This window comes from Castor canadensis, chromosome 14 (assembly GCF_047511655.1).
Source record: "Castor canadensis chromosome 14, mCasCan1.hap1v2, whole genome shotgun sequence".
Taxonomy (NCBI): Eukaryota; Metazoa; Chordata; class Mammalia; order Rodentia; family Castoridae; genus Castor; species Castor canadensis.
In genome coordinates, this window is record NC_133399.1 from 80,127,298 (window position 1) to 80,150,268 (window position 22,971).

At 36.1% G+C, this 22,971-nt stretch overlaps 1 protein-coding gene across 30 annotated transcripts in view; it reads right to left on the reverse strand.

Moving 5' to 3' along the window:
- Positions 1 to 22,971, reverse strand: part of Tenm3 (teneurin transmembrane protein 3) — a 2,373,066-nt gene that overhangs the window by 67,511 nt on the left and 2,282,584 nt on the right. For 14 of the 30 annotated variants that reach the window (XM_074054922.1, XM_074054907.1, XM_074054909.1 and 11 more), the window contains 4 exons: positions 10,487 to 10,573; positions 9,490 to 9,516; positions 7,945 to 7,965; positions 6,897 to 7,043 (listed from right to left, as the gene is read on the reverse strand). In XM_074054922.1, the coding sequence (XP_073911023.1) occupies positions 6,897 to 7,043; positions 7,945 to 7,965; positions 9,490 to 9,516; positions 10,487 to 10,573 (282 nt within the window). The remainder of the gene's footprint in view (positions 1 to 6,896; positions 7,044 to 7,944; positions 7,966 to 9,489; positions 9,517 to 10,486; positions 10,574 to 22,971) is intronic. The other 16 variants (XM_074054924.1, XM_074054923.1, XM_074054921.1 and 13 more) reach the window with 6 other exon arrangements.

Sequence of the window (22,971 nt, forward strand, 5' to 3'; positions counted from 1 at the left end):
TTTTAACTCCAGTAGGAACATAAAAATGCTCTTTATTAATTAGACACTAAGAAACTCACTGAGAATTATAAAAATTATGTTTACAATACTATGCATAATCTTACAAAGTCCCTTGCTGACAAAACACACAATCTAAAATTCACAAATGAAAAGAGAAATTTCATAAAAATTTACCTCATATCAATTGAAAAAAGACTTCTGTATGGCAAAAGACATCACAAATTAAATTAATATAAAAGTAAAAATCTGGAATAAAATATCTGTAACACACCTAACAAAGAATTAATGAGTACAATATATAAAGAAGTCCTAGGAATTAAAAAGGAAATTTCAAGCAACTCAATAGGCAAAAATGGGTAAGAGAAATAATCAAGCAATTTGTAGAAAATGAAATACAAAAGGCTGTCAAACAAATACAAAGCTTATCACTGAGGGCTGGGGATGCAGCTCAGCAGCAGAGTGTCTAGCATGGACAGGCTGTGGGCTTGATCCCTAGCAGGAAGAAAAAAAGATTATCAGTCTAATTAGTAATTAAGGAAAGTAAAATAATAAAAAAGGGGTTACTTTCAGAAAAAAAATCCTATTTTTCATTTTGTTGAACAATTTTATTTATATATGACTGCTACCCTCATTACATAAAAATATTACATTTCATATACAATACAAATCATGTTATCTATAATGGCTTCATACCGATGAAATGTATAGCAGTTAAAGCCTACTTACAAGGTAATATGTCAGTGGCTATCAAAATTAAAAATTAAAATACCCTTTGACCCACCAATTTCACATCTAAGAATCTGTCCTAAATAATTACTTGCTCATTTACACAAAGATTTATACACAGATACTCACATAAAAATTCATTACACAGTTGTCTATATATTAAGAGCAAAAAAAGAAATTATTATTGATATAGTAGTATAAAATTAACTAAATACATTCATGTTTTTGTTGTGAAGAATGAGCTAAGTCTATATGTACTCACACAAAAAATTCTCTAAGATATACTCTTTGGAAGAATCAAATTTAAAACAGCACTTATTCCATTTAAGTTTAAAAACACAAATGTGCATATCAATTCACTGGAGGAGGAACAGAAAGATGCCCACCAACTTATTAATAGTGCCTACCTCTTTTGATGGTGAGAATATAATATTTATGTGCTATAACCTAGAGAACCATGTAACAGGAGCCTATGTCTGTGGAGGCAATGTGCAATGTTCACTTCTATATCCTAAAGGTAGAGGTTTAAAATATTGAAGAGACTTCAAATCTGTGTGGGTTTGATTTTCCTCTCCTTCTAAATCTCATTAAAATTTAATGGTAAAAACTTATGTCCCTGTGCCCAAACCAGGAAGTTACTGGAGTCTTTCTTTTGCTTCTGAGAGGATAAGCTGAATTTCTTTTTCCCAGACTGGAATTTACTATGCTCTAAAAGTTGTATGGATAGTAAAAGGTTTCAGAGTAATCTGAATCTCTCCCCTAAAGTAGAATTCAGTAATCTTTGAGACTAACAGTACCCCGTACTCCAAATCATCATCTACCAGGACAAAATATTTTAATGTCCTAAGACTCTAAGTGCCACTCTATGTTCTGATATCATTTGAATTCTTTGGGAGAAGTACTTAGGATCTCTTGTAATTTTCTTCTCTTTCCTCACTTCTCTCCTTTCCTCTCTTTTTGTTTCTGTCTCTTTGTTTCTTAACATTTTCTCTTTTCCATACTATTAACCTGCCATTTTATTTATTTAACTCTTATTTTAAAATTCAATTCTGGAAAACACATTAATAGTCTCATTCTCCAGCTAGCCTTTTTTTTCATCTATTTTCAAACATTTCCTTATTTTCAATTGTTAAACTCCAAATTTATACCACCTCCTTTCATAATATTCATGTTGATGCACGTATGAAAATTTCACCCACTTTTTTTTCTCTTTTGGAGTATGTTTTACCTATAGCACAATCCTACTTTTCTTATAGTTTGAATCTCTCATTAGTACTTTTACTTCTATTTATTTAAAATTTATTTATCATTTTTATCTTCCTAATTTCTGAATAACTTCAGTTGATTTGCAATTTCTTCTCTACAGTAATCAGCCTCCAAACAAAAGGTACCTGTTTTGGATGCATCTTCCTGATATATTCCCATAAAGTAACAATTCTGAAGGACAAGAAATAACTCCATTTACTTAAAAGATAGATGTATTATTCCTGGCAGGAGTTACGTTTTGGCATTCCAGCATTCTTTAACAAAGTCTAGAATGAGTCATTTAAAGACATTCTTGTGTTCCAACCATCAAATCTCCAGGACAGGGCCTGAATCCATGCCTCAGGTCCTGTAGGAAATCTACCCTACTAGAGGACCAGAAAGGGAAGCAAGATGTCAAAAAGAACTTTGACTAGCTCCTCCTCAAGAGAAGATGGGAACATAGAGATAATGTATTTGGGAAAAATCACCTTGTTAGTAAGTAGCCCAATGTTTGTTAAGCTAAAATTATCTTTGGCAAGTCGTTGCATTTTGGTGCTTGTAGTGGGACCACCAGGTATAAAAAGTAAAAAATCTCCCTTGTTGAATGAGATCCATGGTAAGTAGGCTTTGTAAAACCAATGATGCTTAGAAAAGCATTCGGAGAGAACTAGAGAGGTGTCCTACCATTCCTGGGCAAGGAATGCATGGTTGAGGTTTAGCACTGGTTTTCTTTTTGTCAAGTGAAAAGACTAATTTGGAGGGAGGGAGAGAGAATAGAAGATTTCTTCTGAAAGTAACAGTTTCTGAATTACATGAAACAGTTATTAGAATATATTCTCTGGCTACACTAAAACTAAATGTTAGGAAGAGCTAATAATATTCCTATAGTAGAATCTGTTTTTCTTCCTGCTCAGCATTGGTAACCCCTTTCTCCTGGTGACCACACTTTAATTTTCCTTTGATCAGGTGATCTAATTTAGACCAGTCAGAGTGAAGTTTAGTCCCAGGCCAAGCTCTCATAGATCTGTAGAAAACAAAAGTGTCCTTCTTGTGCTGGGGTTGCTATGTAAATAGGGAGTAGGATGTAAACCCTGAGCTGCTGGTAGCCATTTGGGAGAAGAAATGGCTTGAGAATGGTTCCAACAACAGATGAATAAACCCAGATTTGTGGTAACATTGAACACTTGGGTGCAACTATGCCTGAAGTTTTCAGTTACATAAGCTAACAACTTTTTGTAGGTGTAGGATCATTTGACTTACTTTCTCTCATATGCAACCAGTATTTCCTGGTCAGAATGACTGCAGAGAACCTCCAGAATGGATTTTCTTGTTGAGGGCAAGTGAAAGGCTGAGGTAGGGGACACTGTGAGGCAGACTAGATCTTAATGCAGATAGCTGACTGAAAGGGGCATTCATGGAACTAAAGAAGGTGGCAGTATGGAGTCACTGTCTTATACACCACTCCAGAGCTCACATCACTTAGCAGTGGTCAGCCCTCCTCACTCCGTGTTTCTTTGCTCTAACCTGAGTGACATCATGATCAGGATTTGGGGATAGGAAAAAGCAAGGGCTCAACTTAGAGGGGCACTGACTTTACAGGTTTAAATGGAATTGAGAAAGCAATGCTTAGAAAAGTGTAGGCATGTGTTTGTTGATCACTTACTTGCGCTGAAAACTTTCTCAACAAAGACAGGACAGCAACTAGTTGATCCCAAAGTATCTACATGCCCCATATGGAGACGTTCCCCACAATTCTCTGCTCCAGTGACCATTTGTTATGAATTCCACTATGTGATTTAAAATCTATTTCAGCTGGGCACTGGCAGCTCAACCTGTTATCAGCTACTTGGGAGGCTGAGATCAGAAGGATGGAAGCTTTAGGTCAGACCAGGGCAAACAGTTTGTAAGACCCCATCTTCAAAAAATAGCCAGAGCAAAAATGGACTAGAGGTGTGTCTCAAGAAGTAGAGTTCCTGCTATGCAATTGTGAAGCCCTGACTTCAAACCCCAGTCCCACCAGAAAAAAAAAAAAGATCTGCTTCAATGGCCTCTGTTTGATACATAAAGCTTTTGAGAAGTATTTGAGGAGCAGATGGACTTTGTTAATTTCTTGGAGTAGAAATCTTTGTCACAGAACTTATTACAGGTAAAAGACTGCCCTTAGTTCTGAAAAGCTAGTTACTCATTGTACATGACAGCTGTTTGTTTGAACCTTTAAAAGTAGGACAGCAGGTTTACTTCTTACGAATGCAAAGGTGTTAAAAGAGTGGCTAAAGACAGATTGCTCCAACCTATTTTATTAGTAGTCCATTCCTCCTATTGCTCATGAAGAATTCCCTTCTGCAGCTGCTTTTCCTTAAGCATTGCAGAGAAACATATGGGCAGGGTAGTCTCATAAAGGCAAAGAGAGATACTTATTTAGTGAGATCCAGATTTTGAGGACCTTTATAACTTGAGAGAGGTGATGGGGCAAAATTAATTGGAAAGTATAGTTTAGAATAGAAGGAAAAGACCTGGTCTAAGAAGACATTTAATTATTTCCCTTTTGTAGCTGCCTTTTCTGGGAATGGTAAGCTACTTTCTCTTTCTTTTATAAAGACTGTGTTCTACGAAGTTGCTCAAACTAGACTGCAGCAGCTGTTTACAAAAAATGTTTAATTTCTGACTAGGGCCAGATCACCTCTTCACCTTCTCCTCTTCCTTAGTTGTTTAATATGCTAAATCAAATAACTTGGCTACTTCCTGGCTAATTCAGCATTCTGACATCAAATTTAGTTCACAAAATGGCTCTATATCACTTGTAGTCACCACATGACCTACAATTTCGGGTGTAGTCCTAATTTTAAACCTTCTGTTTTATTGTCCTTATATCATACTATCATTAATTGCCAGTTAATGTGTCTTGATTTGGGGTTTGGTGTGGAAAATACTGTCTCTATGTACACTGTCCATGCATAAGTTTAAAGAACTTTCTAATGTGGATTATAGGGCACCCAGGTTACAATCTCAGAATATAATGAGGCTGGTACTGAGATTCCTTCTTAGAAGATCAACAAAATTAGGTTATGAACAGGCATGCAAATTATGTGAGATAAGTAGAGAATCCACAGGAGGTCTTCTATCAGCTCAGATTTCCCCTTAGACAGGGAAGCCTAGAGATAGGATAGTTTCATGCTAATAAGAATAAACAAAGGGGAATGAGGCCAATTCACAGTTGATAAATTTTGAGGAAAAAGAAAAATCTACTTCTTGATAACAATACTAAAGAGTTGATTAGGCCCTAAATTACTCTGCTGTGTCTCTGCAGACTTGGCCCTGTAGTTTGCTTCCCTATGAGAGCATGTGGAACCTCCTCAGTGTAATCTCCTTTTAGAAGACAAAATCTGAAATGCACAAGCAAGGAGAAAGAGTTGCTTTTCTCCTCCCTAGGTAACAGAAACAATGGGGTAGGGACTCTTTAGGGGACAGTAATGAGTTAGGTTGCCATCTGGACTGTGGTTGAGAGAGGATTAATGTTGCCATTTCTGTAAGCATGTGGGGTTAAGAGGAGTTGGGGCAACAAGGTGTTATGGGAGGGGAGCCGTGAGGGTTAGAGAGACAGTCTAAATCCATCAGGTGCAGAAAAGAAAGGAGGCCTGAGAGCAGAATTAATGGCTTAAGTTTATTGACAATCCAAGTAGAAGACAATAGGGAAGATGGTGAATAGTATGCTAGAAAAAAAAGGAGGAAAACTTTAGCTTCTTTGTAAGGAAGATAAGACACAAACAGCATTTGGTTGAAGAGCATGAGGCCCAGCTAGGGTGTGCTGTGTAAGTTGGGGTTGGAGCAGGCAAGGGGTCAGATCTAGTCACCGTGTTTCATAGAGATCAGGGTTTAGATCCACCATAGATGCACATGGGAAAAGGCTATTCAGTCTTCTGACAACCTTCTAGGCTGTCAATTAGTCAAGATGAGCACTTTGACAGCTGAGGAAGGGAAAATAAACAACAATGGCAGACACAGTATACTATCTGTGCCCAGTATCATGCTGAGTACTTGGTATCCACTGTCTCATCCTTTCAAAAACTTTTATTCCTATTTTATAAGGTCACATGATTGCTACATGGAAGAGTGAAGACCTGTCTGCTTCCAAAGTTGCACTCTCTAGCCAACACTATTGTCTTGTGGCCTTTCAGAAGAGCAGGTGGCTTGCGAGGGGAGTGGGGGGTGAGGTGTGTGGGGAGGGAATCACACCCTAAGCACTGGAGTAGGTAAACACAGACCCAGAGAGCAACTAAATTATTCCTAAAAACTCACTCCTAAGGGCTTGTCAAAATTAAACAGCTGTCAGGGGCAAGTAGTCCATCACCATCTCCCACTCTCTAGTCTGATATTAACATACAATAGCGTAGGCGAAGTGCTCAAAGGGGAAAATAATTATTCCTAGCTGAGGGCTTAAATTGGGTGGAGTATCACAATCTTTTTAACAGGATGTAAAGTTATGATAGAAAGATGGTGGAGTACAGTTTCAAGAGGATTGTCCTCTGTTACTGTTTTATTTTTTCCATCATGACTTTCAACAGAAGAGCTTGAAAAAAGGCTCACATCTTCTGGAATGTTTAGTTATTAAAATACTGCTGGTAGAGCTGCCAATTCACTGAGCCCTAAATAATCATATTTGAGGAGGACAGTCACCTGGGGATTAGAAAAGGGAATGGAGAACAATGGACATTATACGGTACCTTGGTTACCTTGCCTTTTCCCTGAATGATAATTTGTTTCATGAAAAATAGGAAGCAAAATCATCCCATCAGCACTCATACATTTTTCAATCAGTCTAATCTACAGGGATCAGATTTTTTTTGGCAACAGATAACCAAGTACTCACGGTAACTTTTGAACCCATGCTCTGGCACACACTTGTTTTCATGCTCAGGATTTCTTACCTCCTTCATTGTCCTTGCTATCTGTGCAGAGAGTCTCCATGGCTACATCACAGCCGGCTCCTCTCCACCCTGGCTGGCAAACACAATGCCAGCCGTTTTGGTCCAGTGTACATCTCCCATTGCTGTTGCACAGACCAGGACAACCCTCTGTCAAGACAAAGAAGAAAAACACCAGTGATTTGAGTACTAAGAGATTTTGCACCTAAAATAAACAGATAAGGGACACTTAGTGGGCACAGGCCTTTATAAACAGCACAAATACTGTAATTGCACATGGATAGAAACAGCAACATTATCTAAGAAATCTAATTCTTATCCAAGTGGCATCTTTGATTGGCCTGACCCTTATGAGACACCACTTACCTGTGCAGGACAGAAATATAGACAACGATCCACTAAATAGCTGCAGGCCAGACAAAATTAACTTAATTTTTTTTTTTATTTCGCAAAGCAACAAGGTATATTGTGAAAAAGCCTATCGAGAAAATAATTTCATAATCCCTCCTCCAGATTTTTAATCTGTTGCCAACATTACTAGTCACTTAGGACACGCTCCTTGAAGCACCTTGTTGCTTTAAAAAATTCCCTCTCAATTCAAGAGCATGAAAGTGGGTATGAGTTTATGAATGACGCTAAAAAGAGAACATTAATTTTATCTGGCCTTAGAGTTGCCGAATATTCATGTGAAATTACAGCGCATTAAATAATTGCACAAAGTATAGGCCAATATTAATGACTATACTTTATGCCAAGAGTACATTCCTTTCCACAGAATAAGCAAAGCCCAGGAAATAGTGAAGCAGCTTAGCATCTATTCTAACAAACATTAGGATTCAGGCTGCATACGGATGGGACAGGACCAACAGGATTTCCAACTAAATGTAATAGCTGTGCATATCTGATTACTTAGGACGGACAAAATGAAATACCATAAGGACCACAATAAAACATTGATAGACTGAACAAAAACACGGTAGTGACGTGCTTCAAGACAGATAGCGAAGAGTGATATTTTGTGACAATCTCCCTAAGGCTTTTATGCTGTTACCTTTATATCCTATCTTGTCTGCTTTTATGGGCAAGGAGGGAAAATTTGGGAAACAATTAAAATAATTTAATATATCCAAAATCTATAATTGTTTCAGTCTAACATGACATTAAAAAATAAACAGTTTTGCCACTTCCTATTGATGATATCTGGCATGCAGCCACCATGATCTGTTTATGAAGGATGACACTTAGGTAGGTCTGGAATTCTTGTTTATGATCGTGACATGGCACTGACAGAAGAAGCAAGGATATAAATGCTCTAAATTTCTAAGAAGAGCTGGCCAGTAATCTGATTTCTTTGGACAGCTGTATTTATAATTTGATATCAAATATATATTAATAAAAATACTTGCTATAGCAATTGGGGCTTGTTATATAGCTTCTTATCATTAGAATACTCCTTTTATTTTGGTGACAAAATTTTAGGGAACAAACTGTTTAAAGATATTTAGTTTAAGTCTGTATTAAAAGAATTAGTCATGCATTGGTTTCCCCTCCTTCACTGTGGAACTTGAAAGGGAAATATTTGAGACGTCTGTCTCTTAAGATTAGAGTTGGGAGGAAGAAGAATATTTGGACAGTCTCTTGTGGCAGAGCATCACAAAATTATACTTATGGATACTCTCAGGTCAGGACAAGATTATTTTTCTGCTTCCTTTCTTTCAGAAGATTGCCTTCTGTATCTATGGATTACTCAATACCTAAAAGGTGAATTTTTCTTATCTATGTTTTTTGTTGTTTTTAATTGCCCACTGACAAAGAGGGGTGCAGCTGCTGACTGCAGGTACAGAAGTTATTAAATGAAAGCCTGGATATTGCCATGAATATTTTCATATTCCAATGAAAAGCACAAACAAGGGAGAGAAAATAGGTAATCTGAGCAGAAAGGGAAAGGGAATTTTCTCTTCTGAAAAAAAATTTCCACCTATGTCTACGATAACTGAAGACATGAGAATCTGCTGTTTTCTGCTGAGCAATGTCATCAGTTCTGATGTAGGATGCACAATATCTTGTAGGCTTTTAAAAAAAATAATGAAACATAAACTACTATATCACATATATTCTGAAACATTTAGAAAAATCCAAAGTTGTTTCCATAAGAGGATAAATAGGATTTCTCTTAACATGTTAACCAGAATCTTCTTTAGATTGACAATTTCTTATTCTGTGATAAAAGTAGTTATGATTCTTTAATTTAGAATTTAAAGCTCATTAACTGAATTGCCAACAGTGAAGATCTTAAAGCAAAATAAAATAAACAAAAAACAGCAAATTTACTGTAATCTTCAGTTTTTCGTTCTAGTGAAATCTAATGCTTTTACAAAGGAATGAAATCTGTGATAACCCAAAATTATAAAAACGAGACACAGACATTTAAGTCTTATTATTTTAAATCTGAGGCACTTCACATAATGTAAGCCTGATTTATAATTTACAAAAATAAGCATGAAAAACAGTCTATTGTCATACCTAGTACAATCTGATACACAGTTATATAGAGATAGATATGCAGATATGGCAACAAAGAGCAAGTATACAGTACCTTTAACTATCTTATCCAAATAGTGAGCTTGGTAAATTAGAAAGGAAAAAAGAACAGACAGACATTTCAGGAAGTGTCACATGGGACAAGGAAATTTTAAGAATTTACATGCAAATAGAGTAGCTGTAGCTGACACAGGACTCACATCACACGACAGAGATGCACTTCTTATCTTTTAAAAATGCAATATGGTCACATTGTAGCCAAAGTAGTCATGATTCCATGAAATACTCAGTACTTTCAAGGAAGGTACGCAGACAAACTGAAACTACCCTCCACGGATTCTTGGCATACACTCCCCCTCATTCTTTTTAAGATTATGTATGGCTAAGTAGAAAAACGTGGAATCAGATCTTTATTAGTAAAGAATTTTGGACATTTACAACTATGAGATCTATAATATCAAACTTTTTTTAATAAAGAAAAAAAAGACAAAAATTAAGAATTCTTAAGCAAATGCAGTATGTTCAGTATATTACATTTGTAATATAGTATATTTGAAAAAGGGATGTGTAAGTTCTGTAGAAAATGCTCTGGCTCCAAGCCACATGGACAAGTGTATCACATATGTAGTCCATTAGGAAATAGGGAATGTTCTAAGATCCTATTTCCTTTCTGTCATCTTGAAAGAGGCTGTTTCTCTCAAAAGGTTGGACTCAAGACTGAGTGGTTGCTGTACCTGTACCTACCCCTGTCCATTTATCTTTCATGAGGTTACAATTTAGGCTACACCTTTCTCCTTGACAGACATAAATGCCCCTCTCTCTTCACTCACTGTAGAGGCCTAATATATTCTTAATAAGCCTCAAACCTTCTTGCTTTGTCAAAATTCATGCATCTTTAATGATGCAAAATTGCTTTTCAAAGATGCTTGTGTTGATTATTTTTCATTACTGACATATCCAAGTGGTAGCAGAACTCTTAACAGAATGATTTAAACTTTAACTTTCACACGACACACTCAGGTCTGGTAGCTGTGTCATATGCTTAAACAAACCTATAAGTGGCTTTGACACATCTGTGCTGTGTATATAAAAGGATTCTTCACTTTGCCACAGGATTCCATTAGACGCTTCTGAATTGCCTTTAAAAACAAGCATGTTTATAGCTCATTAACAACACATTACAAGGGAAATTAAAGGAGAGAAGAAATAGTGTTAGGCCCTACTCTGCAATTATAACTTAGTAAAAATAATTTATTTTTTAAACATTAAAATGCATAATATAATTTCTTAATAATTCTGTCTAAATATTATGCAATGTAATTTCTTAATTCTGTCTAAATATTATGTAATGTAGTAGAGCTCCATAATGACCCATTTGATGATTTGGACATAAACAAAATGACATTAAAATTTCTGGAGTTCACAGTTCAGAAAGGGTAGTATTTCCCTGGGAATCTTATTTCCTAATAATTAGTAACACAGATCATAATTGAAGAGTACATCTTTTGCTTTTACATCAGGTTAATGAAATAAAAAATAAAGAGTATAATTCTATCTGGATTGGCAGTTTTAAGGGAGGATTAAATCATTTTGATCAACCAACCCTATTATTTTAGCAAACAGAATCAATTATGCAAGACAAAGGATCGATTTATAGATAAAGGTCATGTGTGTAAACAAACTCATTGATTTACAGGTTTGTCATTGGTCAGGAGAACATCAAGAGTGGAGCTGAAATTAGAAAATGTATTTAAAAATATACAGCAAGTCAAAATTGATATCCTACCTTAAATACAAAGAATGTTTAAAACAAGATTTGCAAAAATTTAAAAATCATCTATAAGAAAAATACATGTTCTGAGATTAAGATACCGAGATTCCTCATTTCTGTTTCATATAATAAGGAATCGGTGTGATAGATTAAAACTAAGAAACGAAATAACAACTACCTATATTTTGGTCTTGAAGAATAAAATTTCTGTAATACCACTGAAGAGCCTGGTTTTAAATAATGAAGAGGTTATAAGGAATGTGGATATATGATGTTAAAATAATTATTAGAAGTAATAATTGCAACAATAAAAACATGATTGTAGAAGCCAGTACAGGAAACAATCAGAAAAAAATGCAACTTGTTGTAAGAAGCCATTAGGAACAATAATTGTAAAAATAATACAGTGTATTTAAAAATTAATATACCTAACAATTGCTGAAATGCACATAATGTTGCAGAAAAATTACTTTGAAAACTAATGTGTGTGTTTTAACTGACAGTATAAGAAATCATACCCATTACTAAGGTATTATGAAGTTTTAAAGTTTATAGAATAAAACTCTTACAAAATGGGTGCTAAACATAAAAACACTATTCTCTAGTGAATGTTGTACTCATAAAATACTTTCCCCGGCATTTTAATTATTTATGTTTTAAGAATATCCCCATGGGGCTGGAAGTGTGCCTCAAATGGTAAAGTGTCTGCCTAGCAAGTGTGAGGCAGAGTTAACCCCAGTACCGCCAAGAAGATCCATGTGGGACAGAGCGGGTATTAGCATATTTCCTGTAACATGGTGACTCTTAAGATGTTTTGGGTCTCATATCTGAGAGTTTTCTGGTAGTGAAAGTTAAGGATTCTTTCTCCCAGAGATAATGTACAAATATGCTGCCAATAATTTCATCTCTTCTATGACCATGTGGCATAGATTATCAGCCATGTGGCTAATGTATCAATGATTCCCAAATTTCTACCTCTGGCCCAGGTGTCTTTCTCAAACTACAGACCAGGTTCAGAATGATCTTGGGACACATGAAGTACTATGATCCCAGCCCTTGCTCCCTGAAGATAATAAAGACTTACTTTGTACCAGGTACTAGCTAGGTGCTTTGTTTTATTCTCTCATTTACTTTTACTGCAGCCCTAAGATACAAATACAATTGAGAAAGTAAATACAGGTGAAGACAAGACAATGAAAGATTTTATGCAAGGCCACAAGCTGACAACCTGAGTTATCTGGTGTCACAACTTGCTCTTAACCCTTGTGTTCACAATGCCTTCTCCTGGAGATTCAAAAATAATTTCTTTAGCCAGTAGAAAACTATGGTGAAGGAGGCCAGAAGTGCTATGCAATCACTTCTGAGCTCCATAAAGCCGGGGGAGGGGGGGGGTGATGCCTCTTTCTTTTACATCCCTCCAACATGGCTTCCTTGGGAAAGTGCAAGGTAGATTTACTTTAAATGTTGGACAGAGAAAAAAGGAAACAATTACTCAAGTTTCTAGTCTATGCACTAGAGGTGCTTGATCTACCTTCTGGTACAGATGGGCAAAACCAGCGAAATTTGGGGTGTGGAAGAAAGGTTTTGCTTATCAAGAAAACCTTGTTGTTCTTTTTTCAGAAAGGGTTTGAATAGCCTGGCCTCAAACTTGTGATCCTCCTGCCTCAGCCTCCTGAGTGCTGGCATTATAGGCATGAACCGCAACACCCAACGGAAAATACTTTTACTATATGACTAGTCCATAAGCTTTTAATATCAGCAAAGCAAAGGATAGTTGTACAGCTATGGCCTCCTCTAGGTGCTTCTTTTAAAAAGAATTCTTTCTCTGCTCAAGGCCCCAACCTTGTGTGGAAGAAAATGAGTGGAGGTAAACCCCAAGAATGATTTGCCTTCCCCTGTTTTCGCTCTGAGGCCGTTTAGGATGGCAGTTGGTCATAGACAGTTTTGTTGAACCATGTTTAAACCCTAACATGTTGAGTAGGGTGGATCAGCATCATTTTGGAAATTTTATTGGATGTTACTGCCTCAATTGTTTATCAAAATTATGGGCAGCCCTCCTTCCTCTATTTCTCTACTTTCTTTCTTTTTTCTTCTGAATACTTCCCATGGATGCAGTCTCAGAATACATACCTATGTGCCTATCATGGATATGTAAGAGAAAGAACTAGTGATTAAGTCATTTCAGCTAAGACAAGCCATGAAAATACATGGCTTTAATGAACTTTAGAGATATATGTGACTGAATGTGTAAACCTTCCCCACTGGAAATGGGCATTCTCTGAATTCCCATTGCCTGGTACATAAGGGAGCTTTAATATATTCTACATAAAATGACTAAATACACTTACTATGATGGCCATAGTATATCCTATATGAGTTTTCAGTTTTTGCAGAAATTCTATGGAATTCAGTTTTTGCAGAAATTCTTTTGAAAAAGAAGCAAAGTGGGCAATACCACATTTACACTATCTTTCCCCTCTTCTTCATCGATCTGTTCCTCTCCCCTTACCCTAATCCAGCTACCCTAACCATGTATTGGAGTATCAATAATAACTACCATTTGCTCACTATTACAATGTGATAAAACTATGCTAAGCATTTAAAATAGATGATTGAATTTTCACTCTTCTATGGGTTAAGAGGAATCATTATTTTCTTTTTCATTTCACAAATGAAGACACTGAGGCACAGGAAATGAAATAACTTTCCCAAGATCAAAATGTTGGCAAGCAACAGAGATAGAATTCTAAGCAAGTAGTCTGGAGCCAAAGTTCACCGTCTAATTAAATGAGTTACATTAACAACTCAGCAGAACCAGAACAGTGCATCTTTGTAAAAGCACTAGAAGTATTATCTGTTTCTGGACTGGCTAAGGAATTTGCTTGCGTGAAAAGCTTAGATGAAGAAAAGTGGAAATCTTAGTTCAACACTGACCGTGAAAGGAAGAAACCAGGAAGTAAGATTAAAATGCAAACTAGTTTGAAATATTAACCTATTGACACTATCTTATGAAATAAAAATTTTATAAACTTAGTTAATAAATTTTATAAACTGAAAATGCATATGATAAAAATTGCTGTAACATATTCTAAAAATCCAAAGTTTGAGTCTATCATCCCAGCAACCGTGGGAAACTTAAAGTAAGAGGAATGCGGTGCAAATCAGCCCAGGCAAAAAACTGACCCTATATCCAAAATACTCAAAGCAGAAAGAGTTGGAGGTATGGCTCAAGCTGTACTCATACACCACCCATCCACCCCCCAAAATTTGGAAAACCAGTGGGCAAGGAAATAAAATAGGGATAAGACCAGGAAAAATGAAAACAAGTGAGTTAAATATAAGGAAGAACAGAAGCAGTTGAGTTGATGTGTAAACATTGCACAGTAAGGATCTGCTGAGCAGTCCTTCCAAAGAAAGTTGCTCGTTTAAAATTGAGGTCAAGGGAGCATAGGCGCCTGCTTTGGGGAGGAACTCAGATATTTGAGGATCTACATGGAATAAGATTAATTCCAAATTTGTTCTTCTTTCACTGTCAAACTGTGTCAAACTCTGTATTCTTATAAATACAGAGAAGGAACAAAGGCAAACCAAGTTGGTTATATATACGTTAAACAGCTCACAAGGAAAATAAAAATGGTTTGTACACATAGTTGCTGATGTGTATGGTTCTGAATCATTCACGTTGTTTCTGTTGTCGACAATGTACTTTGTTGGAGCATATTAAATAGTGCAATATTTTCATGAGGCTTCCGAATTGACTCTTGAGTATAGGTTAGACATAGGCAAATAATACAGACTCTAGGATGCTGGAAATATTTTTCAGCTTAATTACAACAATAAAATCTTAGGGGCCCATATTGAGAAGAGGATAACTCCATCAGATGCATAATAAAATATAGACATATTCTCCATATACTGCAAAGTCCTTGGAGTAGAGGACAGATTTTTATTTAGTATTGTGTGTTTCATAATGCTTTACAATATGGACTTAAAAAAATGATTCACATTAGTATTTCATTAAAGTTGTAAGTATGTATCATTCTTGGATCATTCATATACCAGTTCTTATAGGATGAAAGAAAAGTTACAGTCTGCAAATAAGTACATATTAAATCCATTTATTCCAATCAGCAACTGTTTAAATCAGTGTGCAAGCTACATACCCATTGATTTGATGTTCCTTAATTGGCACTCACAGCACTGTTTTATTACTGATTACCACATCATAAAGGATTATGATGGGAACATAATTTTAAATGCCAGAAAACGATTTCACATTCTTAAGAGTTTACTTAGGCCTCTTAAAATATGTTCTTTTTCACCACAGAATTCTCGTTCTAAGATTAGAAAATATTCAATCTCATTTAGGAAAGCCAATTAATTTGAATTTTAACAGTAGTAAGTGAGATGGTGTCAATAAAGAAAAATAGTGTGAGTGTGTGTTTGCTTTCTTAAAGAACATTTACGCTTTTCAAACTGACAATACTTTTTTTGAAAACCTGCTTCAAATAAACTATTTTTGAAAGTCTGCATATTCTTTTTTTTTTTTAAGTTTGGAAATTTGGTGTAAAAATTATCTCTGTAAATACATTGCTAATGCACCAGCCCAAGCAAAGTACCATGCTTCAGTTGGGAGCATTACTCATACCAATACATTCCAAAAGAGTGAAATAATATTTTTCCTGATTTAAGTCAACCCAGAAAAATCCAGGTTCCATGGAAAAGGTGTCGTGATATAAACCATGTTTTAGAAAGTCAGCTCTATGAAAAAGCACCATTATAAGCCACAAAGCTTTGTGCAGCACAGTATTTGGTAATTTCCTTTGGTTTAGAATTTCATGCCTGACTGTGGGCTACACATTCCTAATGGAAGTAACAGAGGAGCCCTCAGAATGCAGATGTAGACTCACTGCTGTTGGCATGTGTGTAACCTGTGCAAAGAGATCCTACTGTTTGGCATGTGCCATGTGACTTCTGTAATAGTCTTTGCATTTAGCATGACTTCCTCTACTGGACCACATAGAGAAGCATGCTGTTAACACATGTCTCCTTTGGTTTTCACTCTTTGTTTGAGTTTACTCAATGACATAAGCAAAAACACATTTTAGGGTTTTGTAGAGTAAAGAAAAAAACATATTTTAGTATTCTGACTTTGGAATGAAACTAACTGGAAATAGCTGTTAATATGAATAAATAAAAATTATAGGGGTAGGGGTGTAGCTCAGTGCAAGAGCACATGTTTACTATGTGCAAGGCTCTGGGTTTGATCCCAAGCATCCCCCAAAAATTGCAATACATAGGCCGGGGATGTACCTCAGATGCAGACCACATGGATAACATGTTTAAGACCCTGGGTTCCAGCCCCATAACCAACATGTGTGTACATATCTCTATACAGTACAATTTTTTATAGTAAGTGAATATTTTGGATCTGTGAGGTTTTGAAACAATGATATATAAAAAAGCAATAAAAAATTGAACAATTCTTCTCACTCTCCTCGGATAAATTGTATTTTGTGAAAATGGTAGATACATTGCTCCTTTTAAAGGCGACTTACACAAAGCACCTCCTACATAGTATTTGGGTGAAAGAGTATGCCCAGACATTTACCATTTGTATTTTGGGTACTGCACTTTTTTCACCTTTCTTCATGAACTGACACTGGTGATGCATATAGTCTACCCATTTTCTATGAATGCTTTCAGTGACCAATCTCTCTATAAAATATTTAGCCTAGTCATTTCGTCTGACAGAAAAATTAGGTAGAAATTTGTATTTTAGAAAAAGAGATATATAGTTTTCAACAAATAATTTTCAACTGTAAATCCTTTATAGTATAAATTGATCTTCCTTAAACTGTTTTTTGTAATTGTTAGCTTTACTTTGACAAACTATGAGTTCTGTTAACAGCTGTAATTCAAATTTTCCTGAAAAAATTTTAAAGTTTACTGAAAAAATTCTTTGAAAAAGTGGCACTTCATTATTGAGACATCATTGGCATCATTATTTTGTCTGCTTCTATGACAGTTCAAGCTTTTATGATAAGTACATGGATATTAATTTATCTCTATAACAGAAAAATTAGTTTTCACCCATTCCACTACACGCATACATCCCAAAACGATGAAAACAATTTAGGAGGCAGTATGGTTTAGCTTAAGAATATGGGCTTAGGAGTGGCTCATGTGGTTTGGACCCTGGTTCTGTTGTATCCTGGTTGTGCAGCCATAGAAAAGTTATGTAGCCTCTCTGAGCCTTGGTTTCCTCAAAGGAAATTTTAATAGCTTTAACTGATAAAGCAGTGAAGATCAAATAAGACAATGTAAAGAGGGCACTTTGCATTGCAGTTTAGCACACAGTAAATACTCAATCCAAGATATTAAATTCATCTTATTAATACTTTATACTTTCAAAAGGACAGACTTGTGAGGTAACTCATATTGTTTAAGAGAGTATGAAGACAGGAAAAGTATGGCTTTAACCAAACAAACATGGGACTACCAATGATTTGTTTTAGAAGCCACAAGGTGCATTCTGTCCTGCGAATGCCAGCCTAGGCACCCTCATGCGCCAACTCTCCAAATATACTCCTTTTAATGAAAAGTCTTTATATACATGACCCATTTCCTGACTGGGAACAGCTCCATTTTTGTGTCAGGAAGTTTTGTTTTTCATTGTTGCTCAAAGAAATTCTGCTAGTTTAGCTTCATAATTCCAAATCAAGCAAGCAATTCAGCTTTTTTGGAATAAAAAAAATCACAAGCTGGGCATGGTACTCCATGTCTCTGTAATCTTAGCACTAGGGAGGCTGAGGCAAGAGGATCTTGAATTTGAGGTCAGCCTCACTACATATAGAGTTCTAGGACAGCCTCAGCTACACAGTGAGACTCTGTCAAAATAAACTAACACCTGGGGATGTAGTTCAGTGGTAGGATACTCACCTAACATATGCAAAGCCCTGGGTCTGATCCCCAAAACTACAAAACAACAAGACCCCCAAAACAATAAAAACACATTACTATTTGTCCTTATATATTCTATGTTCTCTCATTATTAATTTGAGAAAGGTAAGTTAACATTTTTAAAGGAGCATGAATATTCACATAAATATACATATAGTCTGCTCACGAATTCAGAAATAAAAGTCACTATTTGGAAACTAAGACATTTAAATATATGTACATGTATATTTATCTTTATATTGTGATTTTTCTTTCTATTTTTATTATGAAATGTACTGAGCAGATGGAATATACACTGCTAACTTTTATAGCAGAATTCTGTAAGATTGTGTGTCACCATTTCTACATACAGTAGGAAGCCTCTCCTCGGCCGAGAAAAGCTTTTTCAGTAACTGTGGGTGACACACCTACATCAGTCATGGTTGCATATCTAGGTTTTTACTATGTGGCTTGGGCTCACCCTGGTCACAATTCAGAGGATAACAGTTTGGGAGTAGGAAAAAGTTAAGGTATATGAAATAACCACATAGTTTTTTTCTTTGCTTTTTGTAGCTGCATTTCCTTGTTGTATACACCAATGTGTTGGGAGGGGATTACTCAGGTTCATAATAATCACTACTGCAGAGCCATGTTAAAAGCCAAAAGTTGTACTATATGTGAAAAGTACCTGGCAAAATAGTTTCTGCCAGGTATTGAGGGGGCTTGGGGGAGAGGGAGGAGGCGGAGTGGGTGGTAAGGGAGGGGGTGGGGGCAGGGGGGAGAAATGACCCAAGCCTTGTATGCACATATGAATAATAAAACAATAAAAAAAGTATTACATTACATCTCCTTGTTCATGTGGAAACTAATTAATGAATGCCTAATGCCATTAATTCACAATTAGATCACTTATGTTTAACCACATGCTTTCTATGCACACATACATAAATATTAATTTTGGATAGAATGATAATCATTCAGCACCATAACAATTAAACAGCTGTAACCTGTCTCATGTGCTAAGTAATGGAGCTGCAGGCGAGCTCCATAAGCAGATGGTCTTACCCACCCATGCTTAATGTTAAAGACTTTAAAAAAAAGAGGTGTTGACAAATCAGAACAAGTAGGCATAGTTTTAATGTAAATCTGCTAATTTGCAATGTAGATTGCCCTAAAAACTAATTTGGTATATAGGAAAAAATTTAGCTCTGTTCTTAAAGGAAGACTTTATATCATATTTGGATATAGTAGATTCCCCACCAACATAATTATTTACTAATTTCATTCAACCAACGGAGTTTAATGGAAAGGCAGCTGGCAAAGTATTCATATTTATGGACCTGCTTTGACTACTCCTTAATTTATCCAAGGCACATGCCTGTTAAATCCCAGACACGACAGTCATACTTCAGACAGCTGTTTTCCAGCTCCATTAAAGAGGCACTCAGAAAAGAGAGGGTCATTGAACCTATCATGAAGAGCAACAACACTCCCTGCCAAACTGGTTCTAGTCACATAATAATGTATGAATAAGATAAATATGAAGGTGGGGTAGAGAGAGCAGTTGCTTTTGTATGGATTAACACTATAACCAAACTGGTATTTTAAAAAACAGGCAGGTAGAAAAAGAAGTCTCTTAAGATGAAAGAGACTATTTTCAACTTGTCATATTCAAGAAATGCTAAAGATAAATTCTGACATTGAAAGAATGCTGAAGTACCATCATGGGAAGGCATAACCACATGTCTTAAAATTGTGGGCGTAACGCTTCCTACCTTATAATAAACTAAATGCAAAGTTCTGGCTTTTTATTTATTTCCTTAGGACATTAAAGAACCTGAGCATGTAAGCAAAATCACTTAAAACTCACATTAGCGCTCCCCAGCTGCCTGGCACTCTGTAGCTGCCTGGATAAAGCTTCAGGAATAATGTGGCAACTTTGGTGATTTTTTCCTTTTTAATTTTGGCAGTATGGGAGGTTGAACCCAAGGTCTCATGCTTGCCAGGCAGACATTCTACCATTTGAGCCATACCTCTACAACTTTGTAATCTAGCACTCATTATAATTTTTCTCTTCCTTGCTAATATTCTAAAATAGCTGAAAACATTATTTTGCACCTGGTTTCACTCCCAAATGCCTTGGATCTTAACTTTTAAATAAAAGCCTTGTGATGAACTTGGCAAGAATTAAAGAGAACATTTTTCATCTTTATTTCTGGCTAAATGTTATATTCAGTCAATTGACCTTTAAAACCTCCTATATACTAAGTTTTGTTGGTAATTAGAACTTAAATGATTTTCAAAAGATGCAAATCCATGAGGTGTTCCAAACTGAAAAAAGATATTCTCGTGTATTAGTAAAAAAGAACGACAATAGCAAGTTTTTAATAGAGCAATATAATATAAAATCGATGTATAGCTTAATTGGCTTTCATTCAGTGTTGGACCTCAGAAAATGATACCACAAGGTATGGCAAGTTGGCATACTAAATGCTTTGAACTAAATGGGAACCAAGGACTCTGGGATCTTCTCTTCCCCCCACCACCTCCCAACTTTTCTTCCTAAAGTGCAGGAGGGGCTTTCTCTGAAGTCAACAAATCTTACTAAGGAAACCTCCCCCAGGAGTGCAATAGTCCTAGCCTCTTCTCTGAGGTGACATTTCATTAAACAGATATTAACTAATAGAAAAAGAGACCAAAGACTGACACCCACCCAGAGACTTTGCTATACGCAACCATCTATTCTCCCAGAGGACTCAGACTTTATTTGCATATCAGGAGGGCAGGAGTTCTTGGTGCATTTCTCTCCTCAGGCTCCATGGCTTGTACCTCCCTCTGGAGGGTCAGGCTCCTGTTCCTTCCTTCCCTAAGCCTTTCTGTAGCTTAGAATTCTATTTAAGCTTCAACCATCTGGCCCTTGACTTATCACACTTTGTGTGACTACCAGGTACTTGCATGTAAATACAGTTATATGAATTTTTTCATGTTAACCTGTCTATTGGCAGTTTGTTTATAATATACACTTTAATTATTGAACCTTTAGGGATAGAAAGTTCCTTTTACCCCTACATCAGATAACATGTTGTCCAATTAATTTTTAAAAATAACTTAAATTGACATAAAATGAGAGATGTGATTTAAGGAAAATAATGTAAATCCTAGGCATGGATGTGTTTGTATTTTGAAAGTCTGTCTTGGCATAAAACATGTTAACTCAAATTAATGGATTCAAAAATTTCCTCCAGCACCAAAAAAAAATTTCCTTGAGACAATTATAAGTTCATTTCCTAAGATACAGAGTACCTAAACAGTAAATTATTTTGAGATTTAAAAAGCTAGGTAGCAAACCATAAATTTCCAGGTGGGAAGTAAATACAAGACAGTAAGAGAGGAAGAAATTAGACTTATCAAATCTGAGAAATCAGGCATATTTCCATGATATCTAAGTAATCACAAACAGCACAAATCATTGGCATTTGCTTATATGGCATTGAGAAAAAGCACAGTGAGCCTTTGGGTAGGCTGGGTAGGAAAAAGCTTAATTTAGGCACCAGTTATTGGGATCCAAGGAGATAGACTGGAGAGAAATGTGAGCATGGACCACCACCATAGCACAGAATTCATTTATCCTTGACTCGAAATAAGTATGTGAAACATATTTCCTCTGAAGATCCCAAACTTCTCCATCCTCACAGACTATGTGTAAATCACCTACATGGAAAAATACATGTTAAATCCAGATATATTTGCCCATATAACAGCCACCTATGTTTAGAACTGAGGTTTTAGAAGTTCTGAAAAAAAAATGCTCCTTTTCTAAAGTACAGTACACGATTAATAGTTTCCTTAAGCAATCCACCTGTCACAAGAATGTGCCTCTCAGCAGCCATCTGATTCAAAACTCTGACACTGCATTTGCAGATGACGAAGCTGCCGCCTCTGTTCTTAGTGAGGATAAATTATAGCATGAAATACAGGGAAGAGAGCAGGGACTCCAAGGGCTGGTGCCAGCAGCAAAAGTTGTTTATGTCTACATTTACTCCCATTCCTAGGGATGAAGAAACTGGAAAATTATTTATTGAGAAATAAATCCTCTACATGTTTAGAGAACATTATCAAGACAGCTTTTGGGACTATGATTTTACTGATTCTCACATAGCAAAAGTAAGTGGAAATTCTAACCCAACCTTTCTTGAGGATTTGTCTGATTCAAGGATGTAGTTGTGATGGGGCTTTTGGAAACATATATGACTTGTGCAGACAGGTTAAAATGACACCGAAGGGAGGCAAACTACAAAGTTAAAGCTGCAACTTATCTCACATACCTATTTCATACAAGTCCAAATTAATAACAATGCTGAAGTTTTATGGGATATGAATTATAAAATTTAGAAGAAACTGAGTAACTCAAATCCTTGTCATATAGTAGCTGAGTCTAAAAAATTATAGAAACACAGAGTCCAACTTAAAAAAGTTTCATATTTGATGACTAGGTTAGCTTTTGTTGATTACTCTCTCATTCAGCAGGTTGAAGAACACCAAGTAAAAGTAATTCGGCAGAAAAGTGCAGACGTGCCATTGCCTGCACACTGGCTCTAATGAAGTTGGGCCCATGACTTCATGGCCTTTTGTGATGAAACGAGTAGAAAGAAAAATCAAGGCCAGGTGTGGTGTTACATGACTATAGTCCCAGTTACTAAGGAGGTGGCGATATGAGGACTGAAATCTGAGGCAGGCCTGGGTAAAGTTAGCATGAGACCCTATCTGAAAAACTAAAAGCAAAATGTTCAAGTGACTAGCAAGCCCAAAGCCCTGAGTTCAATT